The following is a 14,320-nucleotide window of genomic DNA, read 5'->3' as shown; positions in this document are numbered from 1 at the left end:
GAGTACATAATCTTGTCCATGTATTTAAATACTAACCTGATTGCTTGAGAAACAGCATCCACTTTCTTTGATCCTTGGTGTGCTTCTACAAAATTATCCCAAACATTTGGGAAACAAATCTGGTTATTTAAAAGTTACTAAAAAAAAATCAGGCAGTAGTTAGTTTTCCAAATGTCACCAATTAACTAATTTGAATGACTAGATTTTTGCCCTTCAACCATCTGTAGATAAATATAATCAAAAAATGGCTTGAGTCACACATTAAAATGTATGGATGAGATTGAAAAGCTAGTATACAAATCAAATTTTGAAAAATTGAGAAAAAAAAAAAGAATGTTGTTTGTCTTCCAGGCCTCATCACCTATTTGAGGTGCTGAAATGTGAACAGAAACATAGTGAATCAGAAATTAGAATGTATATATACGTGGAAATGGGTGCAATGAGCTGAAGCAGGCACAGGGAACAACAAAGCAGCAGAAAAGTATAATCTAAAAGGCTGGAAAACTTCTGGTGCAGTAGATCAGGCTTGTGTTAAACTAAAATTCTTCATTAGCAGTAAGTTTGCAGGGACAGACTTCAGTAGTCCAATGGTGTAGGACTTTAAATTATACGTCATCTAGAAAAAGTTCCTGTTTGCTTTTTGTAATGCATTGTGTAAGCACAAAGAATTACTAAACGTTAATAATTCTCAAATAATTTAACAACATGTTATTTTCATTACATGCTGATGCATTTTTATTTCATATTTCAAGTTGTTCCATTAGATTACTATGAGGCACTTAAAGACTACATGGTAAATTAATATTATGCTGTAGGACAACACAGCAGATTTCTCCAGAAGTTTTCTGTCATAATAATGAATCTTTTTAGAAAACTGTGCAGAGCCTTTTTTAAATGTCAAAATCACATTGTATATTCAGTATGTATTAAAGAAATATTTAAATTGCTATGCATTTTATTTTTGAATTTTAATTTTCAAGAACAGCTCATCTTCAGACTTTCCTCCTAATAGAAATGTTTCCAGTAACTGGGGAATGCAGAGGAATACCCAGTTATCATTACAGAACTGCTATCTGGAAAACTGATTTTACTCTTAACCTGGGTTGGACCAAAATAATCTGCTTGGGTCTGTGATCCAGATGGAGCTCAGTGTTCTGTGGGATAAAGGTGCTTCAAGCCTGGTAGCCTTAGTTCAGATGGCTTCACAGTACAAGGGAAAGACCTGTATATGTGTTTATTTTCTTCCTTCTAGAAACTAATTTATTTATGCCTGTGAAGTAATACTTCTGAGTCATTATACTTGTTTCTGGAGGGTCTCTTGTACTTCTGCTCTATTTCTTCCTTATTTTTACACTTGAGGTTTTCCTTCTCATGCCTCAAGATTCATTTACTTGTCAAGATGGTGTTTTGGTTGTCCTTATTATTTCCTTACCGTGTAATAGTATCTCTTGAATTTTTCTATTACTCAGCTCAAGGATTTCAATAACATAGGTGTGCACAGGAAGTTATGCATAGTTTCCCTCAGCCAAGCTATTTTAAGCCTTTTCAAATACATTGGATGTCTCATGTAATGACAGTGCCCCTGTATTAAGGGAAATGGCTGAAGTTCCCCTCAAAGATGAGAAAATGAAATGTAGGCTACCAGGAGGTTAAATGTGCTTATCTTAATTAGAAGCAACCCACTTCAGGTGTATGATATAAGGATCTGTTAAATTTTTATGAGGAGATAGTGAGTGTGTGAGGGTCAGGGTTGAAATTGCAGTTCATGTCTAAAATGTCTCTATTTTTTACTCAGGAATTATGTTTCATGCAGTATATTTAAGTGCTCTGTCCTTCTTCATTGTCCTGCCCTTTCAGCAGAACCTTAAATTGTGTCTGGAGCAGAAGAAGGACAAAGGCTAAAGGACACAAACTCTCATCCATTTGTTTCACTGGGTTATATCAATTTGAAGCAAAGTGAAGTCAAATGTCTCCATGAATAACAGTTTTTCTGCTGATCAATTTTGTGAGACATTGAACTATTATCATTTGACCTCACCACTTCAAAAGCCATCTCATGACTCCAATCTGCATGGCACCTTCCAAATGTATGGACCCATTGCTGGTGTCAAGGGCTGTGACTTTGCAAGTTGAGAATCTACAATCACATTAGGCATTTGCTGGAAAGAGCCAGAAATTGTGTTTTAAAAAACTTAATGTGTTAAGTTTGTTAAATCGATTCGGAATTTGTTATTTTGCTCACTTACTTTGCTGTATCTGCCCTAGAACATCTGTTTTCCTATTCTGAGTGTCACAGTCCTGCTTAGAATTTAACCTTTGCTACAGAGTGTGCTGTCAGTAAGTAACCATCGTTAAATAGCTCGTAACGATGTTCCTCTCAACTGCTTTTAGATTCTTCCAGACTGTGGTGTTCACAGCATGTAAGCTATTAACAGGAAGACTGTTCTCAGCTAGATTACTTCAAAAGTGGCAAATTCTTTTGGTTTTTAAATTAAAACCAGATATCCAATAGTTTCAATGTTAGGAGTTTTATTCGTTTCAGTTTACTTTTTAGCTTTAAAAATATGAGCCATTTTGCTCATTCATTTTGGGCACCTAAAGTACATTCATAATGCTAAAAATTAAGTGTTCTTTACTATTGTATTTAAAGAGAGGTGGGGAAATGGCTGTACATTCTGTCTAATGTGTATAGCAGCCCCTCACAAGCTGGGGATATGTTTGTTCACCTCTTTGCTTAAGAAAATGTGGCAAAGTTGCACCTGCTTATTCATACACCTCACTTATGCAGCTCTATCTCATCCTCAAAATCAGGCCTGATTGCTTGCCATGCCTGGGATCTGATTCAGGGGAATTGCCTGAGTCCTTCAACTGTGATTCTTTTTTGTGGTATTTGCATGTGTATCTTAGGTAAATCACTTTTTGATTTTCTTTTTTTTTTTCCCCCAAATACAAGGCCTTGATCTTAAGCAGAAAAGAGAGGATAAAAATGAGTAATTCAGGATCCAGCTGGCCACTAATCTGAAGAAATGTTGCTTTTTTTAAATGGCCTCCTCAGAAAGCTGGTATGAAAATAGAAGGTGATGCATTTAAAAGTTTATGCTTAACTATTAATATCCTGTATAGCAATAGCCCTCACCAGCCTTGAAAAATTCAGTGTAAATCCTGCTTTGAAGAGGTTTTATTAGCCTGCTGACTAAGCAGGTGCTTCCCTCAGGAGATTGTATCAGTAAGTGTGTCTGCTGTCCTTTTGCCCTCCCCATACACCTGAGAGGGCAGGTGAGCTCCAGTAACCACAGAAGGGTGTGGCCCTTCAAAGACCTTCCCCTGTGTGTCTGCCCTTGGCTCTGAATGGATATCTATCCAGAGACAGAGCTGTTGTTATTTAGGAAACCCCCTGAAACTCTGGGTATCTTTGAACCTTGGAGGTTCCTGCAGGAGGTCATGCTTAAGGAAATGCTGAGGGAAAACAGCTGTGAAGCACAGACTGTTGTAGGGCTTTGTTCTGACTTCCCTCTGACCTTTGGGTTTCTAACCATGCACCTAAAAGCCTGGCTTCAAGCATTGCTGAGGAAACAGGTTCCTAGCTCTTGCAAGCCTGGTGTTGGGGGAGGAGAGGCAGCTTTGTGAAGGTGGCAGTGTGTTCTCAACCTGAGCAGTTCATGCAGGCAGTGTGAAGAGATCTGCAGGAGTGGATGTGTCAGTGGGATGGAAATGGGGCTGGCTTGGTGCTTCCTGCATGGCTGGATTGATGCTGCTGCTGCTGCTGCTGCTGCTTGGAGCAGAGTGTGAGACAGTAACCTGTCCTTACGTGTGAAAACTGAGAAGTACAGAAACCACACACTTTCCTTGAGGTTTTTCTTTGTTTACTTGGAACTTCCATTCAGAATTGACTTGTTTTTACTTCCTCCCCTAGCATTTCCTTCCTATTTTAACTACCCCTTCTAGCTGTTCAGATGTGGTGTACCTTGTTAAGGAGTCAAGCTACTCTTCCTGGGGATACAAGTATTCAAGTTTTTGACCATGTAGTTAGTGAAATAATGTCACAAAGCATAGAAAAATATTTACCTTTTCAATTTTATCATATATGTTGTCATTATTCTTGTATCATTGACAATGCACATGTCAGTAAAGAATCTTGAGACCATCCATGTCTGTTGGCCCAAATACCAAGTTGCAGAGCATCTGGGCTTTGTCACCAAAGATTTTAATTGAAGTTCTTCCTTAGCTTTTTACTCCCACCCCAGCCCAAGATAAGCAATACTCTGGAGTTTTAGTTGTACAGTAGCAGCAGCAGGCTCATCCATAGCAAGCTGGAAGGAGTAAAACAACAAAGAGAGATTATAGGTTAGTTAGGTGACTAACTAACAGTGATTGCAGGTAGTGATAGTAATAGTAAGGGATACATGTTTCATGGAAATAATATAAATAATATCTAATATAAATAAAGTACATTAATTTCATGGAGCAAAGACATCCAGTTTCCTGTCAGATCTGTCTATCAGTACCTTTTTTTAGTAGCCATTGTTCAATTCCTCAGCAGTTACTGGTTTTCCATCACATTATCTCACCTTCTAGATCCCCTGATGGACACATCAGATATGCTTTGGCCTATCTATTACTTGTTCCACCCCTAAAATCTTTCCTCCAGCACTAGGCAATTCGAAATACATCAGAAACAGATAAAAATGAATTAAATATCCAGGCTGAACTGTATCCCACACATGTCCCACTAAAGGTTTTTACTGAGCTGGGATTTGTGTTTTAACACTTTCCTTGCCCTTAATCCTGTACTTCTGTCCTACATCCTTTATCAGTGTGCAGTGCAGGTAGGAGGTTTCATGCTTATAACGAGTAATTTATTTAATACATGATGTGCTTCTGTGCCAAATGCAGGTTTGGGTGATATTAATTGAACTCTGGATGAGTTACAAAAGGTTTATCAATGAGGGGTTTTCTGCCCTGTGAGTGTAAAATAATAACCAGCTTTAAGGAAATATTATGACTGAAGAATGGCTGGTGAGCAAAGGGCTTTTCATGGTCACCCTGCAGTGTTCCTATCTGGGAATTATGGGTCTGTTGGACAAATCCTGCTGTACACAATTGCAGCCTTGCATAAATCCTACAAAACCCACTTGTTGGATTTATAATAAAATTTAATTTTTAGCTTATTCTCTGCGAAACTTCATTTGGAGGTCCTCGAGGGCTACTTCTTCAGGGATTGCAGAAATTGAGACAAGTATGATTATTATCAATAAATATAAATACATTATATAAAATAATTGCAAATTAAACATGCACTCATGAGTGTTTAGTTCAATTAGAACAGGTTTACGGAGACATGAATCAAAGATAATAAGCACTAATTTATTTAGCTCATGGACAGCAAAGAAATAAAGAAGAATAAGAAAGGTAGGACAAAGCTGTGGCTGCACTACCAAGAGATGCAGGTTACTCATTATATTTTGTTGCTGGGTTTATTCATACAAGGCATTAGTGGTTCATTTTCACCATGGAGAATATTTAATTCAGTGAAATTTTTAAAAGTGAAAAACATGATTCTGGATTGAAACTCTGCCATTCAGCTGAGCAACAATTACAAATGCAGAAGATCCAGATGTAAAATTTAAATGTTTAGCATGACAGGATGATTTATGTAGCACTGCAAAATTATTTTCTCCTGTCTGCTATATCCGTTTGCTTCTTCCTCTGTATAAGCTTGAAAGTTCTATCTGTTCCGTAGCAGAATTTTTCCCCCATGCATCACCCATGCTGTTTGACTTGTGATTGTCAGATTGCAGAGGACTTCATGCTTCTAGGCTTTAATGAAAAATCGTTGATGATCTCAGGAGTCCATAGACAATATCAGGGAATGCACTTGCCAGCTTTTCCTATTACAGGCAGGATTTGAAACACTGAACTAGGTAATGAATTATCTGCAGAAACAGAGAATGTTGTGACTAGGCAGGTTGGCAATCAGCCATGGTATTGAAAAGCAGCTGCAGGAAAAGGGTTTTTTTCCATTTTTTCTTTCTTGTTCCATGCAGGAATTGATGTTCTTCTTGCACACCATGCATGATTTATAATGAGTAAGTGAAACACGAAACGAGTGCCAGAAATTGCATACATCTTGAGCACCCAAAGCAGGGAGTTAAACCAGCCTGCAGTGTAGGACTGGTGTGACTAATGATGATGAGAGTGTGTTACAAAAATGTGCAAAATCAGGGTTACATCATTGGCTGGTTCTGTTTTACTTGTTTCAGTTACATATCTTTATTGGCATCTATAAATATGTAAGGATAGGAAGGCAGGTCTGCTTCCTCTGTCCTGAGTGACTTTCCCTGGATAACCTCAGCTTGCAGCATCCACAGTGATGTGTGAGGAGTCCAACTCTCCTTGGATTTGCTCTTCAAACCCTCACACAAGTCACCACAGAAAGGTCACCTTATTTTGGGAGTCAGGGATACCCTTTCTGGCTTAATTCAGCCTCGTTAATAAAAGGAAGTCAGAAAACATGGCTTCCTTGGATGTTTGAGAGCACAAAGCTACAGAGAAGGAAGGGAGGTTTCCTCAAAGGTTGCAAGTGGTATAACACCAAACCTATTCCAAGTTCAGCAAAGTGCAGACAGCAATATTGTAATTATCAAATGTTTTTTCACAACTGTACTGTTTAAAGGTAACCAGTAGCTCTTAAATGATCTAATAATCACCACGCAGGAAATACATTTCAGTGATGTGCAATTCCTACTGGCTGGTTGGAGCCTTTATAATCAATTTATAAATGAACTTCTTTACATCTACTCTGTTTTGCAGTGAAGTAAAATCCATACCATTCAAATATGGTCTGTATTTTGCTTTCACTTAACCAACTCTTACGCTTTCTAGCATGAAAAGAAATGCATTTTATGGACTTTTTTGTCTGCTGTGAACTCCCATAATCATATGAGTGATAACAAATGTGTTCAATTTGGATTTTTTCCTTGCTTATTTTGCAAACCTCAAAGACTGCAACAACTGTGATGAAGATGCCCCTGGCTATGGCAGTTTTTCCATGGGCTGTGTAGAGGTGCACAGCACTGCTAAAGCATGCCTCAGTTTCTGTACCCAGGAGCTGGAAAGCACTGTGCAGAACAACCCAGGGAAACATCTGCCTGGTTTCCAGAAATCCCAGGGCAGTGCCAGGCTCAGTGTAAAGCACACGAGCCCTGCTGCCACCTGTGCTGCCTCAGCTCAGCCTGGTGGCTCCCAGCACCACCCAGATTGCAGCTCTGCCAGGAGCACCTTTGCCAGGATCCTGCTTGGCTGTTGATAAGCCACAGGCAGTGTTGGAAGAACCAAAAATTCATGCATTTTTATGAATTTCTCAGCATTCTGACTTACAGTGAGTGCCAGCATGTACTGTACTTGGTTAAAAATTGCTTCATACCAAACCATTTCTGTCTTTCTTCTGAATTTTTTTCCCTTTTGCAATGACCATCTTCTTTGTTTTCTGTTCACAGGCTGGTTTACAGACCTACTGCTTCCTGGTGTTTGCTGCCATCTGCTTGGCAGGAGCAACCTACCTGTTTTTTGTCCTGCCTGAAACAAAAAACAAGACATTTCATGAGATCAGCCAAGCATTTGCCAAAAGGAATAAAGTAACTTTAGAAATGGAAGAGGTGAACAGCTATCCGGGGGAGAGAAAATCAAGTGCAGAACAAGAATCAAACTTCACATCTTCAGTGGACAATGGGGAAAGCAAAAAAGGCATTGTGTAAACCCAGGATGCTCTTTTAGGGGATGGGGGACAGTGTGCTCTTTTCATTTATAGCAGTGCACAACTTGTATATTCTATGGGACATCATGAACTGCCTCCCCCTTGAAAATGTTCTAAGTGAGTATGGGTGAACTCATTAGCAGCTGGGGTAATGGTTGAGGCCATGAAGGGTGGGAGTAGAGGCAACTGGTAAAATAAATGAGGTGGAGCTCTCTTGGCACCTGTGAGGTAGCTGCTGTGGTGAGTGGGTAATGCAGACTTGGAGAAGTGAAGTGGCAGTGGGGAGCCAGGGCTGTGAGCAGCAGCAGCCTGAGCACCCCATGTGCTCACAGGGAGCTCTGCATGCTCTCTCCAGGAGGAGGAGGAGGCAAGGGAAAGGGAAATATCCCAGTGGGGTCTGTTGAGAAGCAAACCTGAAATGGCACCAGAATGTATTTCTCCATGTTTCCCAAGATTCAAGTTGCCCATGAGAATTGAGATGACACTTCCCTGACCTTCCATCCCTTTTCCACCTGTTTTGATTTTCAGTTGCATTGTTTCAACATCTCCCACCTTCCCACAAATGGGCAGGTTTGGGTCCTGATGAGTTTCCTTGTCTCACTTGCAAATCCTGATTGAATACTCTAGTTTCTGGGTTTGCTGGCACTGCATTTCTCTGGAGATACATATTTATATAATTTCATTTTATAAGAATAAACTTAGAAGCTTTAATATGAAAAGAAATGTAAACCTCAGGGTAAAGTGAGAGAACTCCGATGGGATGTGTAGGGTATAGTATTATAACAAAAATTCAAACATGAAGTGTTCCAAGAGTTGGGTTTTTTTTAATTGCTTTGTTTGTTTATTGTTTTTCTTTTCAAATTCCTTTTAAAACAAGTCTTAGGAGCCAAAATTTCCCTGAGACTTGATAAGTGTTAGTTCTTATCATTCAGATCTCGCCAAAGCAATTTGGGTGCCGATTTCTAACTTAAAAACTAATTTTTATTTGGGCATTAGATTCTGAAGCTCCAGGCCTAGTTCACATTAATAAGTCTTAGAGCTGCCCTCAGTTAGGAGTAAGACACAAGAAGAAAGTGCAGCATGTAGGCAGAGTCAACTCCTTCCACAAGTTATATTTACTAATCCAAAAATTCATTCATTTGAAGCATTTTTGTGAGAAAATGTGCATATATATATTCATATATATACATATATGAATATATATATATATTCCAAGTATAGATATGTATTACTATTCAACAGCTTAGTATTAATGGCTTTAGGGTGAAAGAGGGTAGACAGAGATTGGATATAAGGAAGAAAATCTTCACTGTGAGGGTGCTGAGGCACTGGAACAGGCTGCTCAGGGAAGCTGAGGATGCTCCATCCCTGGAAGAGTTCAATCCAGATTGGATGGGGCTTTGAGCAACCTGGTCTAGTGCAAGGTGTCCCTTCCCAGGGTGGGGGATTGGAACAAGATTATTTTTAAGGTGCCTTCCACCCAGGCTATTCTATTATTCTGTTTTATTTTCATATATATTCACACACAATGGATAATTATTTTCCGGTATCCGGCAGGGGTGTTTGTATTTCTCCAAGTGATAAGCTGGTTCTTGTTTTGTTCTACACTGTAAATTACACTGTAAATTAAAATCAGAGATCTAAATGTTCACCTGTTACTACTAATTTATATATCAAGTTTTATACTGTGATTTATTTGTATGTGGCATATTTACTGCAGACATTGTAAGCTGACCTAATAGGGCAATTTCATTACTAGGTAATAGACAAAAAAACTGGTGAGTGCCTTTATGCCAGATTTTGTGGTGTTTTTTTTTTTTACTGGGATAGAGGTACAGCAGTAAGAAAATGAAAATATATATCAGAAAGAGAATTATGAAAAATAAAATAATGGGTTTGGTGCTACTATTAAGAAAGAGAGTGAATCAGGATTATACCAACTGATGGTCACAGATAGAAGCAAATCAAATACTGTGGAGAATACTGAAGAAAAATGCTATTTTAATAACCACTTGTAAAATTATATATATAGTAAATGAAAATATTACCTTTCAGTGCCTTTAGTTCCCTATTCCATGTGTTACATGAGGCTTGCTAAGTGAATGGCTATGTAAACAATGAGTGGGAATACCAGCCCTCCAGACAATTTAAAAAAAAATTCTTCCTTTTTTGCCTGCAGAGCAAGACTGGTAAATTCAGACCTTCTCGTTCAGACTGGGAATAACTTTACTTTGTGGTTAGGGCAACTAACACAGTATGATGAGATCTGCTTTGAGCCTAGGTGGCAAGATTGGAAACCAATAATACTAGAATGAGAACAATTTAGCACTTAGTGCTGTTCATTAATGCTCATTATAGACACTATTGAAAATGTTACCATTGGATAACTTCAATTAAATATCATGAAGACCTGATACAGTATTTGTATCAGAAGTCAGGACTTCTGCAATAAAATAAAATCATCTTACAGCTGCTGACAGTTGCATTTAGAGCCCAGCTCTGAATGCATGGGTAGAGATGTCGGTAGAATTTCCTATCACAGCTCAGGGGGCTTGTACAGCATTAACAGCAAGGGGTCATGTTTTTCACTTCTGCAATCCCATTTGCCCATCTCTTGTCCCACCTGAGATGGACACACACTCTCTGTGTGGCTGCAAAGAGCTGCTACAGACTGACTACTCTGTGGGAAGGAGGTTCCACCTCTCACCAGTGGTTTGTTGCCATCCATGTTAAAAGCAATTCCAGACTGAGCTGGTGCTTTGTTCAATGGCCAGGGAAGAGTCCTCTGCCTTGGGCTGTGGAAGTTTCAGATGTGCCAGTACTTCATTAACTTTCTCATCTCTGACCCTAATGAGAGTTTCATGTTGTTATTGAAGTTGTTCCATAAGGGGTTTTGTGTTCCATGGTTATGCTGCTATAGTTTCTCCAGCAATGAGAGAACAAAACGGAAAATATCAGCAATTTATTGTTTGTTTTTTCTTGTTGAATGTATCAAACTGTCTACAGCCTGTGTGTTTGTCAGCAAGTGTTGTGTGGTGCCATGTTCCCTTTCCCTGTCTGACATTGGGGTGAGGAGCTGTGAGGTGTTTGTATGGGTGCCACAAGTCTGCGTGATCAACTATGTCCATGCACACTGATTGCTAAATAAACCTTTGGAATAAAATTTAAATGATGTGGATTTTGTCCTGGCTAAATCTGCACCTCCACACCTGTACATGTTTCAATTCCCTGGGGTTTTGCATGTACCAGTACAAAACTGTTCATCCTATGTCTGGATGACTCAAGTCATTGTGAACTCTACAGCTGGGTGGTTGGGAGTTATGGGAAGAAAATGGTCCCAGAAATTTTCTACTTTTTAAAGCATTATTTATATTTTGATTCTCAAATCAGATTCCACATTTCATTTTTTCATATCTTTAGACTGGGCTTTAGAAATAAGAATAGAGACAACAGCGTGAGGAAATCAATTAAAACTGGCTAGTGGTAGTAATATCTGTTTACAAGAATTGTTGAAAATGGTGAGGCTTTTTGCAGAAAGTTGTCATTTGCAATGCATAAGCTTGAGTTGCTACATCTCTGCTTTCTGATGAGAAATTGTCAAGCAACTATTTCTGCTACAAGGATATGCAAAACCTGAAATCTGAAATATGTATAAAAAGCTGAATTTCATACTTCAGGTTTTGAAGCCAATTTTCACTCCACAAGGATCTGCTTTCTAGTGGGGGAAGATGTGAGTAATAATCCATATGGGATAACTTTCATCTTCAGAGTAAAATGGAAAAAAAAACCAGTTAAAAAAACCCACTCCAGACCCAACTCTTAGAAATTTGCCTTCTTTCATTTGACTATTTTTATGTGCTTTTCCTCACAGATATCACCATATAAACTATTGGAGCTCACATCATCTCACACAGCAGGAAGAACAAAACCAAGCAAAGCACTCTTAGGAAATGCCTGTGGACTTTTCCTTGCAGTCTAACTCAAATAAACAGAATTCAGATAAAATCTAAAAACCTGAAATACATAGACCCAAACTGAAGGAGGTTTGTTAATGTAAACATTCGTGCAGTTAAAACATTAAGGTTTGAGTCCATGCTTAATTCTTTCTGCAAGTGACTTAATTTGAAAGTGAGCTCTGTGGAAAGGTGAATTTCATGGCAAATACTTGGTATTTGGACTTCTAATCAAGTTATCACAGCTCAGTAAACAATCATGCATAACCTGAGTCACCAGAGCCCTCTTCCTTTCAGGCTCAGCTGCACTGACCTTGCTTTTTCCATGACCTAAGAGGAACACAGGCAGTGGATAATCAAGCTGTTTCTTCAGATGTTCCTGCTAAAGCTTCACTACAGTTAAACTCTTTCAAACTTGGATTTTGAGGTTTTAAAAAAAAAAAAAGTTATGGAAGAAAAGCTTTCAGGAGACATTTATACAGTGATTAGTGAAGTCAACAGAAATCTTCTCCAGTGGTTTTAACACCACAAATGTACCCAAGAAAGACATGGTATACATGCAGGAATTCTAAGCTTGGGAAAGCCAGTACATTTTTATCTTCTTTAGACAGTAAATCAGTTTTAGCTTATATTCTCTGTCTAGGAAAACAATAGTATTGTGCAAATACTGCAAAAGCACTGATCTGATGATTTTCTTCTGATTTTGGGAGCAGGGAGAGGAGCTGGTTGGCTGAAGATTTGTTGGTGGTTTTATGTAAGAGAACACTAGTCATTCAGCTCATACACTGAAGCAGAGTACCAAGAATGAGACTGCTGGAGTTGTTGGTTGTCTTATGATGATTCCCAAAAGGTAAAAATCCAAACAAAACTCTGTCAGGCCCTTGAAACACCATCCATTAAGAGCATGATCTTGTAAATGTAGGAGATAATTTGTCTGCTGCTCTGTAAGCTGCCATGCAGAGACATTGATTTTTGTTTCATTTTCTCTTGTTCCTCTCAGTTAAAACAGTCAGTCAAACTAAATGCAATGCTCAATTCCACATTTGTACCACCTTTTGTTTCTGACTTGTTCTACCAGTTATACAAAAATTTTTACAGTTCACATTTGAAGATCAGAAAGCGATAATTACTTAGGAAAAGCAAACATGCCAAAGATTACAGAGATTACAATTTTCTCTACAGGTTGACATTTTCAGTGATGAATTCAAGAGTTAATCCCTTAAATCCATATTTCATATAATATCATCCTTTGAATTAAACTACTATGTATATGCATATGTGCATAGAGAGAGACTTTTATATTATCCCATGGAAAAAAGCAGCTTTAATTCTCATACATAAAATAACTTGGATGATTTAGATATTGTATCAAGTTATGAGCTGGACAGTTCAGACACACTGGGACTCAGACATTTGCATTAAAAAACTTAGCTAAGCTTGCATGATCTTAGGTTTGGAAATGTTGTCTAGCAAGGCTGTGTCTTTTTGGCCAGCCTTAGATTTTTCATTTTTCTATTTTCTAAACTGTTAGGTAGAGACTACTATGATAATTTGCTTAAATTTATTTTGAGGCATCAAAGGAAAACATCAAAACTCTTTTCATCCCAATAGAGAACAATTTGTATTCAAGACCCTCAAGAAGCAGGATGGATTAACACAGTGCTCAGGCTGGGCCAAGCCAAATCTACTCTTGCAGGATCTAGTGATGCATTTTGTACTCCAGAATCTCTCAGCTTTTCAGTGGGGAGGTCTCATTGCCACCTCTCCCTTCTTTTCCCTCCTCCATCCCCACCTTCCCCTGACATGGGCTGTGCTTTTCCTCTCCTGCTGCAAGCCCCAGAGAGGTGTGCCACATCTCTAGAAACAGCATTTGCATCAGCTGAGAGGTGAAGGAGCCTCAAGAGGCAGACAAGAGGGGATCCTCTCCCCCTGGGGTGAAAGGGTGGCAATATGCAGCCTATGGCTCTCTTGCAGACTGTGAGGTACAGCTGCACTTCTACATATTTCTGTAGACTTTAGAGAGGACATGAGCAATGCAGCCACAAGGAAAGTGGAAGAATCTCAGAGTTTGTGACCGAGCAGCTGCTGACAGATGAAATCTGTGTCTGAGAAATCATCCAAGTGGCTCAGACATTGCTGCTGTTGATTTAATTAGTATAAAACATGCAGGTAGGCATCTGAGGTATCACTCTGAGATAATGGTAAAAGCACTGCTCACTTCAAAATAGTCATCAAAGAAAACAAAAGCCCAAAGGGATAACAGTGGGCATGACAAGAAAAATCTAATATTACAAATGAAGTTTTCTAATGGAATATCAGTTAGGAATAAACATGACCAAGAAAAACAGGATGCAAGACAGATGGATGGCTTATTTTTCAGTATATGACACCTATTCAATGAGCAATTCAAAATTAATTTAAAGGTAATAGAAAAATTCAGAAATGCATAACCAAAGCTGCATCATTAATTAGCACAAATTAGAATTAATGAATTTTTATAGTAGTAGATATTTAAATTTATGATAACTTTCAAATTTAAGTTAGGCATCAGAAATAAATAAAAGCTACATCTAGTAAGAGCTAATTTTTATGAGAAGCTGAGTCACCTATAATT

General features: G+C 38.5%; 1 protein-coding gene across 6 annotated transcripts in view; it reads left to right on the top strand.

Annotated features, from left to right (window-relative positions):
• Positions 1 to 10,922, top strand: part of SLC2A9 (solute carrier family 2 member 9) — a 105,167-nt gene extending 94,245 nt beyond the window's left edge. For all 6 annotated transcript variants that reach the window (XM_085059813.1, XM_085059814.1, XM_085059812.1 and 3 more), the window contains one exon: positions 7,497 to 10,922. In XM_085059813.1, the coding sequence (XP_084915939.1) occupies positions 7,497 to 7,754 (258 nt within the window). In that variant the 3' untranslated portion in view covers positions 7,755 to 10,922. The remainder of the gene's footprint in view (positions 1 to 7,496) is intronic.
• Positions 10,923 to 14,320: the final 3,398 nt, after the last annotated feature.

This window comes from Lichenostomus cassidix, chromosome 4 (assembly GCF_008360975.1).
Source record: "Lichenostomus cassidix isolate B80296 chromosome 4, HeHo_3.0, whole genome shotgun sequence".
In the NCBI taxonomy this organism is placed as follows: domain Eukaryota; kingdom Metazoa; phylum Chordata; class Aves; order Passeriformes; family Meliphagidae; genus Lichenostomus; species Lichenostomus cassidix.
This window is presented reverse-complemented; position numbering and strand designations above follow the sequence as displayed.